At 40.9% G+C, this 27,427-nt stretch overlaps 1 protein-coding gene across 2 annotated transcripts in view; it reads left to right on the plus strand.

Moving 5' to 3' along the window:
• Positions 1-27,427, plus strand: part of NF2 (NF2, moesin-ezrin-radixin like (MERLIN) tumor suppressor) — a 129,187-nt gene that overhangs the window by 11,080 nt on the left and 90,680 nt on the right. For both annotated transcript variants that reach the window (XM_089655453.1, XM_089655452.1), the window contains exons 3-6: positions 17,888-18,013; positions 18,093-18,215; positions 22,058-22,141; positions 26,303-26,371. In XM_089655453.1, coding sequence (XP_089511579.1) covers positions 17,888-18,013; positions 18,093-18,215; positions 22,058-22,141; positions 26,303-26,371 — 402 coding nt within the window. The remainder of the gene's footprint in view (positions 1-17,887; positions 18,014-18,092; positions 18,216-22,057; positions 22,142-26,302; positions 26,372-27,427) is intronic.

The raw sequence follows: 27,427 nt of genomic DNA on the forward strand, positions 1-27,427 counted from the left end.
AGCTAAAGAAAACTTTGTTTCTTCTAGCTCAGGGAAAGAAACTAAAATGAAACTTTGTTTCTTTTAGCTGGGGGAAAGTGACAGCTCATTCTCTGAGCCAGTGTTTCTCAACCTTTTTTCAGTCAAGGCACCCTTTAAAATTCTGCACTCTCAAGGCACCCCAATCTAAAATGTAAACTATTCTACACACATCCGGTACACCCAACATTAGAGGTGATTTATTCTTCCAAAGCAAATACAACTTTGCACACTGGTACCGACTGGTATTCCAGTGTCTCATTTTCTCTCCCTCACTCTGCTAATGTTACCCCAGTGCTGAAGGAGAAGTGTAGGGGAGGGCCAAACAAGGATGATGTGCATGCACCCAAAATCCTCCTTAACAACTGATGATGTCATTGGTTGTTAGGATGCTGGCAGCTAGAAGGTCATAAAAGTGCACAATGAAAACCTGTGGCTTTGTGTACTAAAAAGCAGGATTGATCCACCTGCTGGCTATACAATTTTTGGGCATTATGCCAAGGCACCCCTGAAGAAGCCTGAAGGGCACCCTGGTTTAGAGAGGCTGCTCTGAGCTATAGTAAAGGAGAAAAAAAAAGCCGGCAATTGTATTTATAAACTGGCACTGACATATACAGTTGCAAGAAAAAGTATGTGAACCCCTTGGGATTACGTGGAGTTTGGCATGAATTGGGCATAAAATGTGCTCTGAACGTCATCTAAGTCACAACAATAGAAGAACACAGTCTGCTGAACATAATACTACACAAACATTGGATGTTGCCATGGTTTAATTGCACATAACATGTAAACATTCACAGTACAGGGAGGAAAAAGTATGTGAACCTTTGGACTTAATAACTGGTTGACCCTCCTTTGGCAGCAATAACCTCAACCAAACGTTTCCTGTAGTTGCAGATCAGACCTGCACAACGATCTGGAGTAATTTTGGACCACTCCTCTTTACAAAACTGTTTCAGTGTAGCAATATTCTTGGGATGTCTGGTGTGAATCGCTCTCAAGGTCACGCCACAGCATTTCATTTGGGTTGAGGTCAGGACTCTGACTGGGCCACTCCAGAAGGCATATTCTGTGCTGTTGCAGCCATTGTTTTGCTGAATTACTTGTATGCTTTGGGTCATTGTCCTGTTGCATCACCCATCCTCTGCGAAGCTTCAGTGGGCGGACAGATGGTCGTACGTTTTCCTGCAAAATGTCTTGATAAACTCCGGAATTCATTTTCCAATCAATGACAACAATCTGTCCAGGCCCTGAGGCAGCAAAGCAGCCCCAAACCATGATGCTCCCTCCACCATGTTTTACAGTGGGGATGAGGTTTTGATGTTGGTATGCTGTGCCTTTTTTTTTTCTCCACACATAGTGTTGTGTGTTCTTCCCAAACAACTCAATCTTGGTTTCATCTGTCCACAGTATATTTTGCCAGTAGTGCTGTGGAACATCCAGGTGCTCTTTTGCAAACTTCAAACGTGCTGCAATATTCTTTTTGGACAGCAATGGCTTCCTCCGTGGTGTCCTCCCATGTACTCCATTCTTGTTTAATGTTTTCCTTATTGTAGATGTGTCAACAAAATGTTAGCATGTGCCAGAGATTTCTGTAGGTCTTTAGCTGACACTCTGGGATTCTTCTTTACCTCATGCAGCATTCTGCGCTGTGCTCTTGTAGTCATTTTTACAGGACGACCACGCCTAGGGAGAGTAGCAATAGTGCTAAACTTTCTCCATTTGTAGACAGTCTGTCTTACCGTGGACACATGAACATCAAGGCTTTTGGAGATACTTTTGTAACCCTTTCCAGCTTCATGCAAGTCAACAATTCTTGATTGTAGGTCTTCTGAGAGCTCTTTTCTGCGAGGCATGGTTCACATCAGACAGTGCTTCTTGAAACCAGTAAAACCAAAACAGGTGTGTGTTTTTTAAGGGCAGGACAGCTGCCAGCAACACATCCAATATCATCACACTGATTGGAGTCAAGGTTGGCTCACTCCTGGCTCCAATTAGCTCTGGGAGAAGTCATTAAGCTAGGTTCTCACATACTTTTTCCTCCCTGCACTGTGAATGTTTACATGTTATGTGCAATTAAACCATGGCAACATCTGTTTGTGTAGTATTATGTTCAGCAGACTGTGTTGTGACTTAGATGACGTTCAGAGCACATTCTATGCCCAATTCATGCCAAACTCCACGTAATCCCAAGGGGTTCACATACTTTTTCTTGCAACTGTAGTAACAGCCAGTCACTGTACACTGCTCCTCTCCTGCCTTTCTCTGCGCCCCCCCTCACATTTGCTGTACACACAGTCCCCTGTATCGGCTACATGTTTCCTATTGGCAAAATGCCAGTAGGGCTGTTTTTAGGCCGATATGTTTCGGTGGCTGAAATTTCAGTGCATCCCTAGTCAGTATATCTGCTTGCCCGATACGGGATGTACAAGCAAGCAAATGTACTGCACAGCACCGTGGTAGTTCATTGAGAACTACAAGCCGACAGTCGCTAAAGCTGTCAGGACTTTTAGTTTGTCATTTACAGAGGACTGTAAATGAGTGATGTTACCTAGCGGGCGGAGCCCCACACGGCCACATTTTTACAAAATTTGACAGCTAATGAGGGGTAAGAAGATCCCCCGCTAGCTGTCACCGTGCGTATACACAAATGCAAACGCATTCATAGATCCTGCACATGTATGTAAACAGATTGCATTGATGCAAATGTCGTAGTATGAGCCATAACTTTAGGGCCATCATTTGCAATTACCTTTATACCAATTACTTGTAAGGGCTTTTAGAGTGTCACCTAGGAAAATGTTAGGCTCCATAGTTTGTTGCCATTTCATGGGCGTGCACAAATTTGAGTCTTGACATGTTTTGGAAATATTACATAATTGCCCTAGCAAGCAATATTAGTTTTGGATAGAGTGGAGAGGGATTAAAACACCTGCTTGTTTTTCTTTTTATTGCTTTCTGTGCTGCAGGTTAGAGAGATTTCCTTTCTCTTTGTCCTGTTTTACTGTTATCATCAAAAGTGAAATAGAAAAGCCCAGATAGTGAGTTGTCACCAGAACAGAATTGGAGTGGAAATTTTTCATTGGGAACACTAGTTTTGGTGATAAGCAGGGATTTTTCTCACTTTGCCTATACTGGCTATGAGACAAGATGTGAAGCAAAATCTGCCCAATGGGACACAGACAGCAAAAAAAAAAAAAAAAATGGCCAGGGGTTATAACACTCTTTTATTCTATTCAGAATTTAAAAAATGCCTTTTAGTTTTCATTTTAAGGCATCATTCACACCATACATGCAGAAAAACTGCCGGGAAGATTTCACTTGCTGAGACATCCATTTACATCTACGATTCAATGAGTTTTGTATACGTTGCAGATTCCTGTGCAGAAAAAATCCGCACATGATAGTAGTGTTGTGATGTGAACATGGCACATAGAGATCAGTTGGTTTTTTTTTTTTTTGTGCCCTTGCAGAACATGTGCAGAAACACTGACGTCTCTGCACCACGGTGTGAATGAGGCCTAAGGCAGACAAAGCCAAAAAAATCTGTGCTCCAACTGCCTGTGGAAATGGTTGTGAACAACTGCCAACTGTAAATATTTAAATGAACTGGATACTGAACACAAGATGATGGGAATTCCAATGAGTATTATAGGCTAGTTGGAGAGTACAGTATTTGTGCTACAGAAAGGTTGTCCTGCTTGCGATCTATGTTAGGAGTGTGCTTAAAGACTTTTTTGGTTGTTGGAAAGATTTAAAGTGGAACTTTACCCATAGCGACTAGATAAAAATAATGTTCTTTAGCAAGGAACATGCATTCCATATTAATCATGATGCTACCAAAACTAGTGTGTTCTGTAAATTGCCTCCACCATTGTTCCTGTTTCTTCTTGCTAGAGCTGGCAATTTTGCTAAAGCCCAGAGCCAAAAATAAGCAAAAAAAAAGTTTTTTTTCTTTTTGTTTCTATTATAAAATTTTGCAAACAGGTACATTTTCTCCTTCACTGATGTGTGTTGATGAGGCTGCACTGATAGGCTTCACTGGTGGGAATTGATGCTGCACTGACTGGCAGCACTGCTGGGCACTGATTGGTGGCACTGATGGGCACCACTGCTGGGGACTTTTGGGGCCTCACTGATAATCCGTGCCATGATTATCAGTGCAGATGTCCTCTGTGACACTTGCCGGTTATCGGCAATACTTTCCTCACACTGTGACAGCGTAAGGAAAGTGCAGCCAACAACTATATTTACTTTGTGATCAGCTGTGTCATTGGACACAGCTGATCACATGGTAAAAGGCCTCTGTGATTGACCTTTTTACCTTGTCATGTGATCAGTTGTGCCCTTGGTACACAGCAATCACAGAGCGCACCGGATGCGTGCTGCTGGGGGCCGTTCTGTAGCCGTCATTCTGCTATAGCGTGGTTTTAAAGTGGTAAAACCATCAAATGTCTGGTGTCATAACTGATCACCATGACAGCTGCAGATCAAACAGAAGCGGCTTTCTTGATGGTAAAGGATACGAGAATTTAATTCCGCTGTCAATCTGTCAGCAGATTGGCCTCTACAGATTTGGCAGTGTCTAAAAATGGAGAGCAACTGAGCATGTGCAGATCAGGGTCATCCAGTACTGGACTGTAAACCGTACTGGATTTTAAACGGTGTAGACCCTTATTTTTAATGTTTTACATAGCTACACCTGCAAAATGGGCCAACCTGAAGTGATCTAGCAGGACTTTTTTTTTTTTTTTTTTTTTTGACTAAGGTCCAACTTTTTTTGTAGTCAGATGAACCTAGATCCAGCTAGGGTAAGACAAATCTCAAATTGGGGCATCTACAAGTCTCAGCCAACTCTGTGTAAAGCAAACATTCACACTGAAAATAACATTTCCTCCTCTCAAACCCACCTCCCTCTACTACATATAAATAGTGTTCCAATAGGCAGATGGAGGAGGGGGGTGAGCTTGGCAGTGCATCTTCGGAAGTCGGCTGATGAACCTGGAAGAGACAGCTGGTTCTCAATGACATCAAAGAGAAGATGGAAGTGCAGCAGGACAACACTAGGTTTGCTGGGCAGATAAGTGTGTGATTTGAGGAACACCCAGCATTGTGTAAGAAGGGAGGAAAAAATAATTAAATGGAGGGGGATCCTCTTCCCTTCCCCCTCTTAATAAACTGTCATCATTCCAGTTTTTAAAATGGCAAAATAAACACATCTAAGTCAATATTCTTGCTTGGATGCCACATTCTAATGCTCCTCTTATCCTTCTCCTCTCATCCCTCGCCACCATTTGGTTCATGTAATTGGTTATCGCCATGTTCTTTGTGCCAGCCCACTGATGACCTCATCCCCAGATCTCGTGCATGCGCTGTAATCAGACATTGTTTATTGATGTTTATACATTGCCATGGCTATGGCATCATAGGCAGCAATAAAGTGTATTTTCATGTTTCACCCAAATCTGAGAAAAACCCACTATATGTTAGTGTCATGTGCCTATGCCACAAAAAAGCCTGGCCACAATATGCTCGACAACACCTTGACACTTCACAGTGCTTTTTTGTTGCATTGGCGCAGTTAAGGTTTCTTTCTGGCAACTCAACCACGCAGCTTATTTTTGTTTAAGAATTGTTGTATTGTGCTCCTTTACAAAAAAAAAAAAAAATCGACACTGTTTTTTTTTTTTCCACAGCAGCTTGTATTTCTGAAGTTACCTGTGGGTTTTTCTTTGTATCACAAACAATTCTTCTGGCAGTTGTGGCTGCAATCTTTCTTGGACTACCTGACCTTGGCTTGGTATCAGTAGATTTCTGTACTTTCCACTTTTTAATAAGTGAACAGTTTTTTGACTGGCATATTGAAGGCTTTGGATATGTGTTTCTTTTAATATCCATTTCCATCTTTATAAAGTTCCATTACCTTGTTACACAGGTCTTTTGACAGTTCATTTCTGTTCCCCATTGCTCAGTATCTAGCCTGCTCAGTGCATGTACATGAGAGCTGACTAACTTACTGAGTATCTATACATAGACACTGATTGCAATTCAAAAAGCCACAGATGTGGGAAATTAACCTTTTTAATTGCCATTTTCACCTGTGTGTGTTGCCTTTTATGTCTGTACCAAGGCCAAACATTCCAGGGTATGTAAAGTTTTGATCATGGCTATTTTGGCTGATTTCTGTTATGATTTAAAAAGGAGCCAAACAACTGTGTGGTATTAAATGGCTTCACATGATCGCCATCCTTAAATATAAGACAGTTTTTTTTGGCATGATCAGTCATATTTTTAATATAAATGCCAAAATTTCAGGATTTCTGCCAGGGTATGTAATTTGGATGCAAAAATGTAAATACACTTTTTGCAAAAGCCATGGCAGTGTATGAATGATAAACATTTTTCTGCAGTAGTTGTAGTTTAGCTGCAAGAGCTTCTTGAAAAGCGTTAGTGACATAACCCTGGCCGCAAATCTGCCTCTTGGAGAAGCTAGGTCACCAGTACCTCAGGAAGGACAGAAGCATAGAAGATAATTCTATAAGGTTACAAAATAAAGGATTTCCACATAAGAGTGTACAGTCCTAATGTTAACCTCTTGATGCAGCCGTTAAAAATATGAGGCCGCATATATGCTCCCAGCACAGAGACTGTGCTGAGGTTCGGGATCTGGGAGTCCTGGTTCCCAGTCACCTGATCACTGTGATCGGAAATGTTTAAATATATATATATATATATATATATATATATATATATATATATATATATATATATATATATATATAAAATATAATTTTTTTTTTTTTAATTTATTTTACTATTTGTCATCAGAGTAGTTTACTGTACTACTCTGGGGGGATGTTGATCAGAGATTTTTTTTGTACACTTACTGCTTATACCAGTGATGATTGGGCTTCGGTAAGTGGTTCTAAGGGCACTGCATTTATTACTACAGTCCATACATTTAAGCAGTAGTAAACTGAAAACAAAAATTGGGCTTCTGCAGGATAATGTCATAATGTGCTAGAATGCAATGTATACTAGCATTTTATGACAGACTTACCTTAACAAAGCCCTTTAACGTCATCTTGTTCAATTAAACAGGTCACAACCACCCTATAGCAGATTTACTGCTACTGGGCATCCGGTCTGTGCAAAATCATGAATATATACAAGATTATGCATTTCCTGGTTGAGAGGGCGTGCTGCTTCTGCTGTCATTAGTCACAGCAGAAGCCAATCAGCATGTGCTGGCCAATGGATGTGAGCAAGGCAGAGCTGTGTCCTGTCAGCAACGATGTTCTGGATTTTGTTTCTCTGCAAGGCAATCCAGCACATCTTGTAGTAAAAACACATGAACGTAAACACAAAATCACTTGTTAGACACACAGTTAACCCTTTGAATGCCCTAGATGTTTAACCCCTTCCCAGCCAGTGTCAGGACAGTATATCATCATTTTAGCACTGATCACTGGTATTCGTGTCACTGGTTCCCACAAAGTGTCAGTTATTGTCAGATTGTCCGCTGCAGTATCGCAGTTCTACTGTAAGTGGCTGATTGCCGCCATTACTAGTATTAAAAAAAAAAAAAAAAAAAAAAAAAAGATAAAATCTCCAGTGTACAGTCATGGCCGAAATTGTTGGCACCCTTGATATTTTTCCTGAAAATCAAGTATTTCACACAAAAAAGGTATTGCATTAACACATGTTTTGCTATACACATGTTTATTCCCTTTGTATGTATTGGAACAAATATAAAACAGAGGCAGAAAAGCAAATATGACATAATGTCACACAAAACCCCAAAAATGGGCTGGACAAAAGTATTGGCACCCTTAACTTAATATTTGGTTGCACACCCTTTGGAAAACATAACTGAAATCAGTCGCTTCCTATAACCATCAATAAGCTTCTGACACCTCTCACCCGGAATTTTGGACCACTCTTCCTTTGCAAACAGCTCCAGGTCTCTCTTATTGGAAGGACACCTTTTCCCAACAGCAATTTTAAGATCTCTCCACAGGTGTTCAATGGGATTTAGATCTGGGCTCATTGCTGGCCACTTCAGAACTCTCCAGCGCTTCTTTGCCATCCATTTCTGAGTGCTTTTTGACGTATGTTTGGGGTCATTGCCCTGCTGGAAGACCCAGGATCTTGGACGCAAACCCAGCTTTCTGACACTGGGCCCTACAGTGCGACCCAAAATCCTTTGGTAATCCTCAGATTTCATGATGCCTTGCACACAGTCAAGGCACCCAGTGCCAGAGGCAGCAAAACAACCCCAAAACATCATTGAACCTCCACCATATTTTACCGTAGGTACTGTGTTTTGTTCTTTGTAGGCCTCATTCCGTTTTCGGTAAACAGTAGAATGATGTGCTTTACCGAAAAGCTCTATCTTGGTCTCATCTGTCCACAAGACGTTTTCCCAGAAGGCTTTTGGCTTACTCAAGTACATTTTGGCAAACTGTAGTCTTGCTTTTTTATGTCTCTGTGTCAGCAGTGGGGTCCTCCTGGGTCTCCTGCCATAGCGTTTCATTTCATTTAAATGTCGACGGATAGTTCGCGCTGACACTGATGCTCCCTGAGCCTGCAGGACAGCTTGAATGTCTTTGGAACATGTTTGGGGCTGCTTATCCACCATCCGGACTATTCTGCGTTGCAATCTTTCATCAATTTTCCTCATCCGTCCACGACCAGGGAGATTAGCTACAGTGCCATGGGTTGCAAACTTCTTGATAATGTTGCGCACTGTGGACAAAGGCAAATCTAGTTGTCTGGAGATGGACTTGTAACCTTGAGATTGTTGATATTTTGCCACAATTTTGGTTCTCAGGTCCTCAGACAGTTCTCGTCTCCTCTTTCTGTTGTCCATGCTTAGTGTGGCACAGACAGACACACAATGCAAAGGTTAAGTGAACGTCTCTCCTTTTTATCTGCTTTCAGGTGTGATTTCTATATTGCCCACACCTGTTACTTGCCCCAGGTGAGTTTACAGGAGCATCACATGCTTGTAACATTCTTATTTATCCGCAGTTGTGAAAGGGTGCCAATACTTTTGTCCAGCCCATTTTTGGAGGTTTGTGTGACATTATGTCGAATTTGCTTTCTTTCCTCCCTTTTTTTGTTTTGTCCCAATACACACAAAGGGAATAAACATGTGTATAGCAAAACATGTGTTAATGCAATACGTTTCGTGAGAAATACATGATTTCCTGGAGAAATATCAAGGGTGCCAACAATTTCGGCCATGACTGTATATATACCATAGTTTTTAGGTGCTATAATATTTGCACAAACCAATCAGTATACGCTTATTGGGATTTTTTTTTTTACCAACCATATGTAGCAGAATACTTGTTGGCCTAAATTTATTTAAGAATTTAGATTGTTTTTAAAAACATTTTATTGGATATGTTTTATAGCAGAAAGTAAAAAATAGTTTTGTATTCTTTTTTCAAAAAAGAAAAAAACCCAGTGATGATCAAATACCACCAAAAGAAAGTTCTGTTTGTGGGCAAAAATGACATGAATTGCATTTATGTACAGCGTTGCATGACTGCAATTGTCAGTTAAAGTAACGCAGTGCTGTATAGCAAAAACAAAAATGGCCTGCTCACAGGGTGGATTTGATTTAAATCACGATTTAAATCACTAGTCAGTAAGGCTTGATTTAAATCCTAGTTTTCTACATAGACTAATTCTTGCTGGTATAACTTTAATATACAAGTAGATGAAGGTTTTTAGAATAACAACTTTTCATATTAGTTTTTTATCCCCAGTTTAATAGGTTAATCATTCATATTTGGACAACTTTTCTGTTGTACTTAGGAAGGAGAAAAATAATCATTACCTTAATAATAACAATTTAAATAGATTTATTCAACTGAAACAATAACATTCCAGCATATGTTATTTGCTTAAACATCCATGTTTGTTAACTAATTTGGCTAAACAAAATATATATATTTTAAGAAACTTAGACTGTCAGCCCCTTCCTCCTCACACTTCGTTTCACTTTCTTCTTGTGCAGATCTATTCCACTCCAAACAATCAGAAAAATATTGTTTCTATTCACTGAACTTCTTGAAACTTCGCACTGAAGGGGTTGATTCTGTATTCATAGGTTTGTAGAAGTTAGGATTAAGGTCTTTTTCATAACTCTGTTCATGTTATAACATTTTCGCTGTGAAGAGGCATGTGATCTCCGCTGAGTCAAATTCAGTTTTGAGAACTGCAAAAGTAAACCAAGCATCTGTGATAATATCTTGTAGGCAGAGAAACTGCCCAATAATCTTACAAAAACCTCTGGAAGAGCATGACCTTGTGAATGGATTAATGGAATTTATTTACCAAAACAACTAAATATATACAGCTTTATTCTACAAAATTAAAAAACGAATCTTTATTTCATGATGGAATAACCTTTTGGATGGTAATATATTTTCCTCAAAAAGCATTTTATTCAAAAAAATCTGATTTAAATAAAAAAAAAATCAGATTTTTTTTTTTTTTTTTAAATCATTGATTTTTATCCACCCTGCCTGGTCATAAAGGGGCGTAAATCGTCAAGTGATTACGTTTTGGCAATAAAACCTAGAAGCTGAATGGCTTCTATGTACAGTTGCACCAGATTTTGCACTCTTGAGTTTTAGTAAAAAAACTTGTTACAGTCAAAATGATTCCTATAGTGACCACACACTAAAGCTGGCTATGCATGGAGCAAATTTTGACTGGCTACTCATGAACCAGTTAAAATTCAAGTCAGTGGGTATCCTGTTGGCACCTACTGCCCAATAAATGTTTGGGTATGAAATTCGAAGGACCTGGTGGAAAATTGTCGGCCGAACAGTGGCTGCACCCAGTCAGATGCAGCCACTGTTCAGGTATTCTTGTAGCCCTGGCTGCTGGCTGGCAGTGTAGTTTTCCATCCATGCTCTTATTGTGGATGGAGAAATTAATAGGTTTCTCTCATTCAGCCCTCGCCAAACAAAGTCATTTACTAAGCAGTGAATTTAGCAGTGCAAATTCTAAGCCAGACTTTGTTCTCACGTGCGCATGTGCAAATAAGTCATTGAGATAACTCTTAGCTTCAAAACATTTTAGCTATTAATTTGCTGTGAGTAAAATCAGGATCATCAATAATTTGATCTAGTGGATTTGCACTGCTCCCAAAGCTGTTTGCGGCCACAATAATGGCCAACAAGGGATTGTATAATATTGTTGGTTACAGCACATTAGGGCCATGATGAGATTAGTGTGTTGGGGTTTATGAAGTGCCAGCAGCTATTTATGTATCACTTTTTTTTAATTGTATCAACATCCATAAAAATTTTTTAAGTATTGTGATGTTAAAGGTAGGCTTCAGTCACTATTGAAAACTGAGCAATAAAATGCTTAACGTGGAACTGTAAAATCAGTTTCTCTTATGTACCTTTTAGCTGGCAACTCCGTAATCCCCAGCACTATCAATTAGAAGTGGAATCTTCAGTTAGTCTCCTCTTCTTTAATTGAATCTAATCTCTTTAAAGCTGAATTCCAGCAATAATATATTTTGCATACTTACATTGGGCCAGCTTGTATATGTAATACCTGATCAGCCTATGTGGAAATTGTAAGGCCTGGTTCACACTATTGTGGGTCTGTGGGCCACCTTTGCGCTAACACGGTGGCCCATTCACTTGAATGGACTGCTGTGCCTGTGTTTCATGCAGGAAAAAGGTTCCTGTACCGTTTTCAAAATGCAGTAGCCGGGAAATCGCATGGTGCAAGAGCACCATGAGATTTCCTGGCAGTTCCCCCACCCACAAATGAACTGTGTTTTTTAGATGCGTGGGGATGACATTAAGAATAAATGGTAGCCCCACATGTTTTTAAACAGCAGTGCATTTTGGCTGTGGGTGGCTGCAGGTACAGGAACAGGTGTGATAGCCACAACCACCCCCAATAGTGTGAACCACGCCTTAATCCTTACTGGGGTGATAGTAATAGTGATCTAGGTCAGCCTTTCTCAAGCAGCAAATATTCAATAGAAATGATGGGACTTTCAGGGTGCATAGACATAAATACCACACATTAAAAAGTTATATAATTTTTATTTCGTATTTTTGTATAAAACACAAAAGAAAAATACAGAAACATAAAAACAATTTCAGTTCTAAGATTACCAACGGAGATTCAAACTTGGTTAGGTAAATGTAGTTACTCCCTACCTGTTTCGCCCTCACGGGCTTCTTCAGGGGAGATTTTTTGTGGAAATTTCTACCGCCAAGGCAGTCTAAAGGTATATCAAAGGAAAATTGTTCATTTGCAAAACAACTTTAATATATCCAATACAAGGTATTTAATCAAATATATATACATTATATATGGGACTCAATGGCTCTCCCTGGATGTGAAAGCTCACGGAGCTAGGAGAAAATTACCTAAAAAAATCTTAATTGGCCTACACGTCCAAAACAGCTTCTCAACCAGGGTGCCTTGAGGTTTCTTCAGGGGTGCCTTGGCAAAATGTCTACAAATTGCCCAAAACATGTACATAAGCCAGCGGGTGGAACAAGTTGGCCTTTTAGTTACATAAAGCCACAGGTTTTCATTGTGCACCATTACAACCTTCTAGCCGTCGCTGTCCTGACAACCACTGACATCATCAGTTGATAAGGAGGATGTCCACTGTCCATTAGCTAAGTGATGGAGAAAAACTGAGGGAGAAGAGAAACATTGGAATACTAGTCAGTACCAGTGTGCAAAAGTGTATTTACTTTGGAAGAATAAATCACCTCTAATGTTGGGTGTCCTACGTGTGTGGATGTTGCTGCATTATATAAAATTATTAAAATAGTTTTTCACAGTATAGAATGGGGTGCCTCGGGACTGTCCATATTTTTAAAGGGTGTCTTGACTGAAAAAAGGTTGAGAAACATTGATCTAGGTGCTGTTTCAAACAGCTGCCTTCTTCATAGTAACCACAGGGGGTCACTCAGTTGGGACAGCTCCCCATGCAGTTTTCTCAATGAATGCAAAATGTTCTCTGATTAGACAACGTGGAAATCTTGACATCACGGACCCTCCTCTCCACCTCGTCAAGTCTGAGAACTCTTTGCACTCATTGAGGAAAAGGCAAGGCGATTTCCTCTCGCTTCCTGTTTTGGCTAGGAGACAGGAAGTGAAGTGAACTCTCCCAAATGGGACACAGATGGCTAAAAAGATGGGTTATCATTTAGTGCTGCATCAAAATGAAAATTCTGGTGCTGAAACCGATACCTAAAATTCAGAATGCAGGTGGGTGAAAATTCAAATGTCTGTGTATGTGGGGAGACTCAAATTTTTTTTTATTTTTTTTACTTTAATGTGTCGTTTTATATTTTTTTTAACTTATGATATCACATAGGGGACCAGTAGTCATAGTATATGAGTGACAGGTCCTTTTTGTAGGGGGTGGGGTGGCAGTGTGCACAAGGAGGGGGCAGGAGAGGAGCAGTGTATATAGTGAGGGAGCAATGTATACACTCAGGCTCCCTCACTGGCTGCCCCGATGTCACTGCCGGTTTTTAAATGTAATTACCGGCTTTATTTTTTTTTCTTCACTATAGCTGCAAGAATGAGCTGTTGTTCTCTCCACTGCTAAAGGAAACTAAGGGGCGGGGTCACTGGGTAATGTCACTGGGTGACCCCACCCCTTAGTTTTCCTTAGCGGGGGAGAGGATGACAGCTAGGTACATCCCTAGTTATCATTATCCCTTACTCTATTCTAAATGGGGAAAAAATATTTTACCTTTTTAGTTCTGCTTTAATATCTGCCAACTGACCAAATTCAGTAATTTTAACTATGGAGTTTTAGGCCTCGTTCACACGGGTTTACTTAAACATATGCACATGTGAAGGCCATGTTTGGCTGCATGGGGATGAACTGGTGTTCGGTGCATCCCTGTGCAGACAGTCGCATTCATGTCAATTGGAACGCAGTGGTTGTATGGACACAGTTGCTGATCACAATTTTAAATCTGTGTGAGTCCCTGAATGCACAATGTTTTGGAGGACCCACGCCTGCATACACTTTTAGTCACAACACAGCTGTCAAATACTGAGCATTGGCTGTGTCCTTGCAGTTGGTGCATCCCAATTGACATGAATGGGACTGCCTGCATGGGGTGCAAGGAACACGTGCATCTCCGTGTGGGCAATCATGCCCTCGTAAGGGTGTACGCCTAATGCCCCATACACACAATAAGAAAATTGTACAAATATTTTGTGGAATCACTGATCGAACGATTTTCTCTTCGTTGATGAGCAGGATGTTTTAACCGATAACGATATTATGAACTAAAAAATTTGGTTGAACAACAGTGAAAAATTTTGTCGTTTTGCATATGAACAACCGATTTTCTATGCGTTTGGTATGACGGTCGTACGAAAAAAATCCATCAAGTGCTATCACGCATGAGCGGAAACAGAAGATGACTCGGATGTTTATGTCCAAGGAACCTTCGTAAACGCGAATGAAAAATCCAAATGTTAAAAGTTGATTGGCCTAATGAGATAATGAAACCAGAATTCTGCATATTATATTTTATGTATCACTATTTATGTATATAGATAATGTAATAAACTATATTATACTCATTGCTGTTAATTGTGTATATCGCTCACTCTGGCCGGAAGGGCGTGGCTACAAGGTCACACGCACACTGCATCACTTCCATTTGTACGGAAGATGTCAACACTACGTATTGCCTAACGAACAATTTTTTTAGATTGGTTAATGTGGGCCATGATTTTGACCAACGAATGAACGCCTCTCAGTAGTTGGATGACCGATTTGGTCAATTTTTTAATCGTGTATTCCCACCATGTTTGAATGAGGCCTTACAGCCTACTGAACTCTTTGCCCTTCTACTTTCTCATTATTGTTCTTTTTACAATAGTATGGAATCTTAATCTTAAGTTCTAATATTGCATGTGGTCTCATTTTGGGTAAGCTTATAATTCTGTATTATTATTTATTTATTTTTTTTCATTTCATCTATGTTATCATTAGTTAGTTCTAACTGATTATGCTGCTTTTTTTTTTTTTTTTTTTTTTTTTTAGTAGTTTATACAAGTTGCTCTAAGTCGCTTGCTTGATTATAGTTTAATAAAAAAGTACGGTTCTGCAGTCGAAATACCAAACTGTTTCCTCAGCTTTGCCGCTTTGATCTAGATAGCACCTTAGGATACCTCGCTAGCACTGCAATGTCAGATTTGTGGTGCACTGAAAGAATACTGCATACTGCAGTTATTATGCAGTTTACCTTGAGTGCAGTAAAGGATGTCCTTGAAAGCGTGCCTTTCCCGATTATGAAAACCACTTTAAATTGCAGGCTGCCTTTACCTGCTGTTTTAGAGTGACACTTACGAATCACCTTACAATTTACCATCCACTTTGTTTTAGAAAATGTCAAGATTGTTTTGTATTGATTTTTCTATAACTAAATTTTACAGTATGCTTTAAAACCGTACAATATAATGCATGGTCTGCCTAACATATCGTGGGCCCCCTCCTCATCAAAAGAAAAAAAAAAGCTTTTGAGGGAAAAAACTTAAGTAAATATACCTAACTTATCTGTAGCACCTAGATGAAAATGGTGTCATTTTCCTTTCCAGCAAGATCCCAGGAAATGGCAAGTACCTTGAATCTCAGCATTTTCTGATGGTATTGTAAGTCTGTGTACTAACAGTTTTTTTTTTTTTTTTTTTTTTTTTTTTACAGTAGTGTGTTTTTTCTTTTGTTGTTGTAAGCTGCTTTTTGTGATGGGGTAGCAGACCTTTCACCATTTACTGCACTTTGTCATTCCTTTCCACCTCACAATTGCTAAGAATGTTCATGTTTTCTAAATTGTATATCTTTTTTTTTTTTTTTTTATAATGTTACTCATCCATCCTATAATTCCCTTTTTTCTGTTGGTGGGTATCCCTGGCTTCCCGTATCTTCCTTTGGATATTGTCACACATCCCAACGTGGTTGATAGATGCAGACGTATTGCGCGAATTTGCGTCTGTATACAGCAATGGTCAAAAGTTTTTTCAGAATGATATGAATATAAATTTTCCCCAAATCTGCTGCTTCTGTGCTTTTAGATCTTTTTGTCAGATGTTACTATGGTATACTGAAGTATAATTACAAGCATTTCATAAGTGTCAAAGGCTTTTATTGGCAATTACATTAACTTTATGCAAAGACCTCTGCAATTCACCCTGGCATGCTGTCCGTCAACTTCTGGGCCACATCCTGACTGATGGCAGCCCATTCTTGCATAATCAATGCATGGAATTTGTCAGAATTTGTGGGTTTTTGTTGTTCACCTGCCTCTTGAGGAGGATTGACCACAAATTCTCAATGGGATTAAGGTCTGGGGAGTTTCCTGGCCATGGACCCAAAATGTTGAGGTTTTGTTCCCCAAGCCACTAAGTTATCACTTTTGCCTTATGGCAAGGTGCTCCATCATGCTGGAAAAGGCATTGTTCGTCAACAAACTGTTCTTGGATGGTTGGGAGAAGTTGCTCTCGGAGGATGTTTTTCTACCATTCTTTATTCATGGCTGTGGTCTTAGGCTAAATTATGAATGAGCCCACTCTCTTGAATGGTCTCAGGATGCTTTACTGTTGGCATGACACAGGACTGATGGTAGCGCTCAACATTTCTTCTCTGGACAAGATTTTTACCAGATGCCCCAAACAATCAGGGGATTCATCAGAGAAAATGACTTTACCCCAGTCCTCAGCAGTTTATCCCTGTACCATTTGCAGAATATCAGTCTGTCCGTGATAATTTTTCTGGAGAGAAGTGGCTTCTTTGCTGCCCTTCTTGACACCAGGCCATCCTCCAAAAGTCTTCATCTCACTGTGTGTGCAGAAGCACTCACACCTGCCTGCTGCCATTCCTGAGCAAGCTCTGCACTTTTGGTACCCTGATCCCGCAGTTGAATCAACTTTAGGAGATGGTCCTGGCGCTTGCTAGACTTTCTTAGTCTTCTTCACAACGATTGAACCTCTCTCCTTGAAGTTCTTGATCCCATAAATAGTTGATTTAGCTGCAATCTCAGTAGCAGCAATATCCTTGCCTGTGAATCCCTTTTTGTGCAAAGCAATGATGACTGCACGTTTCCTTGCAGATAACCACAGTTAACAGAGGAAGAACAATGATTTCAAGCACCACCCTCTTTTTAAAGCTTCCAGTCTGTTATTGTAACTGAATCAGCATAATAGAGTGATCTCCAGCCTTGTCCTCGTCAATACTGACATCTGTGTTAACAAGAGAATCATTGACATGTCAGCTGTTCCTTTTGTGGCTGGGCTGAAATGCAGTGGAAATGCTTTATTGGGGATTAAGTTCATTTTCATGGTAACGAGGAACTTTGCAATTGATCTGATCACTATAACATTTTGGAGTATATGCAAATTGCCATCATAAAAACTGAGGCAGCAGACTTTGTGAAAATGTAATATTTGTGTCATTCTCAACTTTTGGCCAGGGCTGTACTGTAGCTGATATCTATTTAGGTGCAAAATCTCCCAGTACTTCGGCGCTCACTGACCTGCAGCTTGCGCAGATATGTGATGTGAAAATTCCAGGAAGCTTCTGATGGTTGAAGGTACATCGGCATTGCCTAGGAGAGAGGTGAATAAGTGGGAGGGTAAAGGGGCAATATAAACTACCTACAGTTCACAATACATAAAGTTCTTTTCAGTTGTGAATACGAGAGGGGGAGGAAGGGAATATTAAATTGCAGTAAATTATGAAAAGTCTACTTTAAAGCAGTAAAATGTAAGGTCAGCTTAAATTATATCTAAGTACATAATAGGACTTGTCAGATAATTTGTTTTTCTCTTTTAGGTAAAGTGGAAAGGAAAAGATCTGTTTGATTTGGTATGTCGAACATTGGGCCTTCGCGAAACTTGGTTTTTTGGACTTCAGTATACTATTAAAGATACCATAGCGTGGCTTAAAATGGATAAAAAGGTAACAGATTGCTAAAATGCTATGGTTTTTGTCCACTTTTTAGGGGTATTACTTTACATATCAAATTAATTCCCTACAGGTACTGGATCATGATGTCCCAAAAGAAGAACCTGTTACGTTCCACTTTTTAGCCAAATTTTACCCTGAAAATGTTGAGGAAGAACTTGTACAGGAGATTACACAGCATCTGTTCTTCCTACAGGTATGGTCCCATCTATTCCAATCTTTCTTGCATCTGCAAAGTTTTTCCACACTATACAGGCTGGGTATTGCTTGTTGGGTTTAAGGCTGAACTAAATGTTTTAGTGATCTTTTATAGTACAGGTACACGGTACTTTACATATATATATTATACATTCACATCAGTCCCTGCCTTTACGGAGCTTACAGTCTAAGGTCCCTAACTCGCATTCATACATACACATACTAGGGCCAATTTTAGAAGGAAGCGAATTAAAGCGGAGCTCCAGTCAAGCCTACAAAAAATAAAAGTCCACAGCTACAAAAACTATGGCTGCTGACCTTTAAAAGAACAGCCACTCGCATGTCTTACAATCCAGCGGTGTACTCAATGCAGTCCCTTTCACTGGCCGCCTTTGCTCCCTGGCGCCAGCATCCTAAGTGTGGGCAGCCGGCTGTCACAGGTTATGGCTTCACATCAAGGTTCCCACTGTGCATGTGTGAGTAACGCTGAGCCTTGTGAATGGTCCCGTAGTCTTCTGAGACCTGTCATGTGCCCCAGAAGAGTACAAGGAGGGAGAGGGGAGGACGGACAACTTCCCCTTCTGATCACCTAGGTGATCGCAGCGGATGTGGAAGCGGGTACCTGTAAAATTCAAGTGCCCGGTCAAACCACCCTGCTCTCCAAAGGTGCCAATTCCTCACGTGGAGTGAAGGACTAGTACTTAACCTCTTCCCAACCTCGCTATAGCTGAAAGATGGCTACAGCGTGGTTGTCTAGTTCTGGGAGGACGTCCATGGACATCCTCCCAGAACACGCCCCCTGCGCACTCAGCAGCACGCATCCGGCGATGTGGTAAAAGGCCAATCACGGCAACCTTTTACCACGTGATCAGCTGTGTCCAATGACAGCAGATCACTGGGTAAATTCAGCTGCTGGTTATCAGCTGCACTTTCTCATGCTGTCATATCATGAGGAAAGTACTGCGGATAACCCGCAGATGTCAGAAGAGATTGGCACTGATCATCAGTGCCCACCTGTGCCACCCACCTTTGCCTAGCAGTGCAGCATCATCAGTACCAGCTCATCAGTGCCTCCTATCAGTGCTGCCTTTCAGTGCCCAGCCATGCAGTCTCATCAACGCTCATCAGTGAAGGAGAAAAATTTACCTGCTTGCAAAATTTTATAACAGAAACAAAGAAAAACTTTTTTTTTAAATTTTTTGCTCTTTGTTTTGTTTATAACGCAAAAAATAAAATTTCTGAATGAATACAAAGCTGCCTCTGGTTGGCTGAGTCAGGTGGATGTTGTCACAATCTCCGCCTAAGAAAGAAGAAGCTTTTTTTTTTTTTTTGTTCATAGAATAGAATTCCTGCAGTGCTCAGCCCAACTTGATTTTATTCTGGGAATTCTCTGTACCACTAACGGACTGCAGTGCTGTATACCGTATCTGAGGTTACGTACAGTTTATACAGAGCTGACAGCTGCTGCATGTGTTTGTTCATTTGGACCAGCTTAGTCCAAATGAACTATTTAAAGTTCTCAAACATGCAGTTCTGCTAGCTGCTTGTAGTGTGAAGTAATTCATTCTTAAAGATTCCCGAAGATCACAACAAAGACTCCTAAGGCTGGATTCACACTGCATTGCAGTGTCATTGGGCCCATAAAACTTTCTTTTTTCTTTACACACTAAAGTGCAACTCATGGATTGGTGAGCCAGCCTCATAGGAAAGAATGGGATTTCTACTTGGCGTGCATTTTAATGCAAAAAACTACATGAGTTTTGCTGCATGAAAATGGAGAAGCGTAACTAGGTCCTAAAGTTGGGTTCCAGTTAGTTTCTAACAGCTTACAGAACCTGCTGTTATTTTACATCAAAAGGCTAGTAGGCTGCCAAGATTCTACTTCAATATGGAGTAAAGGAGGAAGATTAATTTCTCCAATTTTGCTGTTGGAAATATGTGCATGAGCCTTGTGTTAAAAAACCAAAGAAATACACGGGGTTATTGTGGTATTGGATGGAGCAACAAAGTGGCAGGGGAGTATGAAGAAGGTATCAACAGGCAGGGGTTCCTTTTTTTAAAAAAACAAAAAAGCAAAACAGAAAAAGACATGTCTTTGCTTATTCAGATTCTCAACTAATAATTGTCCTTTCTGGAATCAAATGGTGCCTTGATGAAGGCATAGTATTGTGCCAGAATGTTTGAACTACACTTGCTTTGGCTTCAGCAGCGCCTACCGCTTCAATGTGTGTGTGTGTGTGTGTGTGTGTGTGTGTGTGTGTGTGTGTTAATTTTCTATTTGTTTTAAAGGGGCCCAATAAAATCCCAGATCAGTAGAACACACAGTCCGTAGATCCCCAGCTCATTGGTACCCTTGTTCAGCAGATGCCCAGCTCATTGGTACCCTTGTTCAGCAGATGCCCAGCTCATTGGTACCCTTGTTCAGCAGATGCCCAGCTCATTGGTACCCTTGTTCAGCAGATGCCCAGCTCATTGGTACCCTTGTTCAGCAGATGCCCAGCTCATTGGTACCCTTGTTCAGCAGATGCCCAGCTCATTGGTACCCTTGTTCAGCAGATGCCCAGCTCATTGGTACCCTTGTTCAGCAGATGCCCAGCTCATTGGTACCCTTGTTCAGCAGATGCCCAGCTCATTGGTACCCTTGTTCAGCAGATGCCCAGCTCATTGGTACCCTTGTTCAGCAGATGCCCAGCTCATTGGTACCCTTGTTCAGCAGATCACCTGCTCAGTAGTAACCTCAAATTCTGTTGATCCCCCACTCAGTAATAACCCCCAGCTCTGCTGATCATCTGGTTTGCTGTTCCGCCTCTCTCTCCCTGCTCATCTCCCGCTATATTGCCCTCACACTGTGCAGCACGTGTGACATTGCTAGTTTCTTCTGCTTCGGTCCCCCAGCTGTGCTGTTACTCTGCCACTCAGTCCTCTATTTCCGGTCCTCGCTCACCTTCTGCATTCCCATGTTGCACACCATGTGTGCCGCCTGGTCCGGAACCCGCTCACCTTCTGCTGCTGCACGCCAGATGCGACGTCTGCACCAGACACTCCCAGAATATATACACATGAACCGGAAATGACTGCTGATATCTTTCTGAGAGCCAGCTATTGTCATACAATATCAGAAACACTCTAAAATCTCATGGAAAGCCTTCCCAGAAGAATGGAGACTGGTATAGCCACAAAGTGGCAGCATGCCTATGATTTGGAATAAGATGTTTAAAAAGCTCATCTAGGTATTATGGTCAGGTGTCCACAAACCTTTAACTATATAGTGTATGAGCTAGAAATATACGTTAAATTACTTCTGAAAGCATACCTTATCCAGCGAAAAGGTGGACAGAATACACAGAATAGCCTTTATATAATGTATATAAATATTGCATTTCCAATTTATTTGCCTCCGTAGTACACATATTTTGAAAATAAAACTCCAGCAGTGGCTCTATTAGCATTAAATCTTGATGGAAAGGTTCACTTTTTGGTTTAACAGTGCTTCCTGGGTGCTCATGCCTGTAATACCTCCAAAACAAAGTGAAGCTAAACCTGAATAAAAGCCTCTCAAAAGCTGCAGGTGTTGCATGCAAACTTTGTCAGAGAATTCTATGGAGCCTTCAGAGACTCTGAAGCACCATGAAAGTGGCATGGGGTATCATTTTTGAAGCAAAGCAATAGCAACATATAAACAACTGGCATTCCGAGCACTTTAAAAAAGTGTGCCCGAAGCCACATTTTGAAGCGCGTGTAAACAAGCCCATGATAACCTCTAGTAGCTTCAGGAGCTTGTTGTATTCGTAGTTTTGACTTTATTAATTTTTAAACTTCTTTTTCTGTACTATTGAACAGGTTAAAAAGCAAATATTGGAAGAGAAAATCTATTGCCCTCCAGAAGCATCTGTACTGTTAGCATCATATGCAGTGCAAGCAAAGGTGGGTTTTTCTCCTTTTTTGTCAGACTCTCAAAAATACAGTATAATTGTCATTTTGTTTCTTTAGTCAGTAAGCATGGCTCCAATTACAAAAGGTTACCCCCTTTTGGCATAATTAAATCCTTATTTACAGACCTCAAATGAATGCTTACCCAGAGCTTACAGGCACAGCCATGGCATGGGTTGCTTAATTTGTTGCAGGATTTTTTTCCTGCTGCCACATGCATATTTTGGCTATAATAATATACAGAAGCCTGTTCAGAGCGCTAGGACTATTTCATCAACCAATGGGAAACTAGCCTAAAGATAAATGTGCAGAGCCTGGCATCCAATTCTCAGATGCGTTTGTGAAATAGGATTTTTAAACTATGGATGTTCATTACACCGTGCGTGCGCGCGCTCTCTCTCTCTCTCTCTCTCTCTCTCTCTCTACATTTAAAAGAGAAGTATGGGTATTTACTTATTTTGCTTAATCTTAAAGTGGTTCTAAGGGCAGTTTTTTTTGTTTACCTTAATGCATCCCTCAGCCCCCCTTATGCTTGCCTGAACCCCATCTTTATCCGGTGTTGCGCATGAGAGCTGCAGCTTGCCTGGGTCTCTCTCTCCACATTGGCTCACACAGCAGTGGGAGCCATTGGCTCCTGCTGCTGTCAGTCACAGCCAGTGAATCAATGAGGAGAGAGCAGGGAGTGGTGCCTAGCTATGCTCTGTGTGTGAATGAATGGACAATGTCCATTCACTGGAGAGTGGCTCAGGAGTGAGCCAGCTCAAGTGCCCCCATAGCAAGACACTTGCTATTACGGCAGGAGGGAGGAGCCAAGACAGCCACAGGGGACTCCATTAAAGAGGATTGGGGTTGCACTGTGCAAAACCATTGCACAGAGCAGGTAAGTACACCAGGTTTTTTTTTTTTTTTATAATTACAACCTTTAGAATCCCTTTAATCCCTATGAGTTGCTAATAAGTACAAATTTTTCCTGCCTTCCTAAGAAGTGAACTCTCAGTTAAAATAGAGTTAAGTACCTGTGGGAGTGGCTACAGTCTTCTCTAGATTCTCAAGCCGACAGTCTTGTCGAGATCCACCTTCCTACCTTCTCCTGTGTTTGTTATTGGCTGAAGGCTGTCTGCTTGCTCCCGAGAGTTCACGCAGCACACATAGCTGCTCCCCCCCCCTTCCTCCTTCCTCCCCTCCAGGGAGAACAATCTCATCACATACTTAAGCCTTCAGTAAAGCAGCAGCACAGCAATGTATTGAACACAGGTATGCTCTCTATACTAAGCACTGTGTTCATTTACAAAGCAGACACAGTAAACCAGGGGTTGATGTTTACAATGTCTTCCCTTCTGATGAAAACTGTGGCATGGAGGCATACCTGTGAGTTCATCTAGGGCAGGGGTGTCAAACTGGCGGCCCTCCAGCTGTTGAAAAACTACAAGTCCCATAATGCCTTTTGCCTTTGGGAGTCATGCTTGTAACTGTCAATCTTGGGACTTGTAGTTTGGCAACAGCTGGAGGGCCGGCAGTTTGATACCCGTGATCTAGGGGATCGCTGAGCACGAGAAGTGTTCACTGACACTCCCCCTCCTCCCCACTCACCATCCTGACAACCGGATCACCCCTCTTCCTCAGCAGCCGCTAGTGGAGAAGCTGACACAGGCTTTTAAAGCTGCTCAGCAACGGTAAGGGGGGGGAGGGAATAGGAGGACACGGGAGATCAAAGCCCACAGGGGAGATTATGAAGACTTGCAGAAGGGAGAGGATATACGTAAAGTGCAGCCCAGAACACAAGACCAGCAGAGCTGCTGGAAGCGAGAATACTACTCAGCATTTTATGTGCCTCTACTTCCGGGTTTTTGCATGGTGACATATTGACATGTAAAACAGAGGCACGTGAAAAGTGTGCCCGCTCTAGCTAGCGGCTCTGGTGTGCGCCTGTTCACCTAGCTCAGCCACATTTCCAAGAGAGGGAAGGACTGAAAGAGGGGGTGGATTGCTGGAGTTGTATCCACCCCCCTCTTTCAAACAGAGGACTGTTACTGGCTCCTTCCTGACACGTTAAGTGCCCTTTAAGGACTGAAGAAAGAAATAAAGGTCATGGAAGCATGAGGGTAAAGTGCTACTTCTTTTTGATTTCCCATACTTCTCCTTTAATTCAGCAACTCTTTCAATTGGGAGAACATAAGATGGATATTAAAACTACACATCCATGTGCCACTTCAAAGTTTTTCACACATTCCTCCTCATTATTGATAGTCATGTAGGGAATTCTTTGTGTAAAATAAAATTTGTGTTTTGGAGCACGTTGGACTAATGTAGAAATCCGTTTTAATTTCATTTTCTTGGTTGATTAATCAACAGTAGAACATTTGCATATCGGTGCCATCTCTTCAGATTACTTATTTTCTAGTAGAATACTGTGCTGCTGCCTGGACGATGAAGATAATTATCCAAAATGACTGTGCCCATTGTGAATTTAATATTACATCAAATGTTAATCTGGACTGACATACTCAGCAGAAAGAGATTACTTGATCTAATTACTGAACTACTTTGTGTCCCAGTGCTCTTTTCTTGTTATCCGTTTCCTTTTTAATATTTTGAAAATGAGTTGGGCAGTTAATTTTTTTGTTAGTATTACACCATGCCCATTGTGTGATAGCATTCCTGTTACGTTTACCCAGTAGAATTCAGGGGGACTTTTATCTTGTTCTTAATCAAATATATCAGATTCTGCTTGGTTCATTGATATGAAATCTGCTTGGCTCAGTGGTATAAAACCTGGGTTGGACATTGCTATATTTAATCGTATTGACAATTGTCAGATCATGCAGAGCATTGCATTAAGATTACGTTGCTTTTAACTGTCAATTTTCTTGATAGAACAACTGACCCTGATTTAAGGCAAAACTCTCTTATACAGTTCTGTGTTATAAATTCTCATTGTATGTAGTGTGTGGAATACCGTTAGGCGTGACATATTAATGATAAATGGTGAGAGACTGGTGTCATTCTACAGATGGTCAGTAACTTCAGATGTGCTACAGTACAGGTATAAATGGAGACTAAAGACATGCATCAGAGACTGGCAACATAGGAGTGCAAGAAATCAAGCTCTAATGATCAGGGCCCTCTGTAACCTCCTGTATTAATTTGTATTGTAATTGTACTGTCTGCCCTAATGTTGTAAAGCGCTGTGTAAACTGTTTGCGCTATATAAATCCTGTATAATAATAATAATCACTATCAAGAGACTGAAGGTAGTAGGAACCAGTTTATTGAATATTTTTCTTCACTGTCCCCACGTAAACACCTGGGTAGGAAAAACGACTAATGGCTGCTGGGGTCTAAAAGCCTCTAGTAGGACACCAGAGGTTTTAAATGGTTGCTGTTTAAAATGGGCTTCCTGTAAGTGGCAAAGCTGGGGTCAGCACACTCTATTGGGGGCTCTGTTGCTCAAGTTTGTCAGTCTAGCATTAACATACTTACAAGATGAAGAAGCACAGCTATGACCTCACCAAAATGCTGCTTCGCCTTCAGATGGTTGTGGGAGGAGGGGTGATTATAAAAGCATAGCTTCAGCAGCTATAACTTTTGTTTTTAGTTGTACTTAAAAGAGAAGTATTGATAAAGCTTTTTTGCCTATACTTCTCTTTTAGATCACGGGACTTATTTTTGCACTCCTGTGACCCAAATAAAGCTAGCAGTGGGCTAAAGCCTGCTGTCGGCTGATGTCACAGAGTGGGTCCATTCTTTGGAAGGATCCCACCTTTTAGGGTCGGCATCTACCCAGATGACTGACTGCTGGCTCAGCCTCTCGGCACGTCACTGGGAGCCTGAGCCTACCGCTCCCATTCCCTCGACAGCCCGGCGCTGCAGTGAGTGATCAGCAGTTGCGTAATCGCTCAGTCTTAGAGCCAGCGGGGGATAGTTGCAGCATCGCAATGATGCTGCAGCCAAATAGGTGAGTTATGTTTTTGTGTGTGTGTTTGTTTTATTTTGACCCCACACTTCTCCTTTTTATTGAGCACATTTTACCGAAACCAGTAGTTTTAAAAAGAAATTGAAAAACTCTGTATTAAAAAAAAATGCACAAACTTATTTTCCTAAAAATTCAATGGGATGATTTTTTTATTTAACATTTATTGTCTCTCTCTTTCTCAGTATGGAGATTATGATGCGTCTGTACACAAACGTGGGTTCTTAGCAGAAGAGGAGCTACTTCCTAAGAGGGTGAGTTTTTAGTTTACATCTTGTATATATGAGTTAAAGATCAAGAACGTCTTTTTTTGAACAGTATTACCTTCATAATAAGTCCACTGTTTTGGCAGTTGCTGGGCCTGTTTACTTTTATTGCAGCCAGTCTGATTCAAACGATCTGTCATTGTCTATATTACCGATGCTGTACTGATTATCCATTTGTTTGTTCTTTATTTGTAAATAATTGTAAATCATTTTGGTTTTTTTCCTCTTCTATGTATTAAACCTAATAAAAATGTATTGAACAAAAAAATAACATCACCATTGTAATATTACAAAGTAGTTCTTTTTGACAATCCAATATAAACCTTCTTGAAAATCCTTGCATGTTGTTAGTGCTGTCTGTCGGCAAAATCTTTCCACAACTTCCTGGATTGCTTCTCGGCTGCTTCATGTGGTTTACTTTTAATTTCTAAGGACTAGATATTAGATCTAGTTATATATTCTAGTTATATATCTAGTTATATATATTAGATTTCTGCCTGCAAGTAGTAATGTCACATGTGAGACTTTTCTTGTACTTACTGTGAGACTCTTCTTTGTCAGCTCTGGGCACACAGCAGTGCCTAGGCACAGGGCATTGTTGAATTAAAGGAAGTAAATGTGTAGGATATTCAAAAATAAATTGACAGACTTTGAGATCATTCAATTTATTAGGAATAGGCAGGGCTGGTGCTTCCACTAGGCAACTGCCTAGAGCATACTACCACCTAGGGGCGCCTGGGCACAGCACAGGCTGGCACTCTCTCTGTGTGGCCTTTGGACCTCTTGTATGAATTCTTCATTTGTCTGTAGAGTCCCCCTCTCCATGGACACAGGGAATGATGATATCTTTACTCTGCACAATTGTCACACACGACCGTTTAGTGTGTCTCTCTCACACACACAGACACACAGACAGAGACACAGACGCACAGACACTACAGTATTCCATGTAGCAGTGAAGTATTTTCTCCCCATAGGATGGAAGTCATGACATTAGCCTAGGACCTCAGAGGATCAGTCCATACATCTCCGGTGCACTCACTG

Source organism: Staurois parvus, unplaced genomic scaffold (assembly GCF_062004578.1).
Source record: "Staurois parvus isolate SC_StPar_1 unplaced genomic scaffold, SC_StPar_1.0 ptg000840l, whole genome shotgun sequence".
Classification (NCBI taxonomy): Eukaryota; Metazoa; Chordata; class Amphibia; order Anura; family Ranidae; genus Staurois; species Staurois parvus.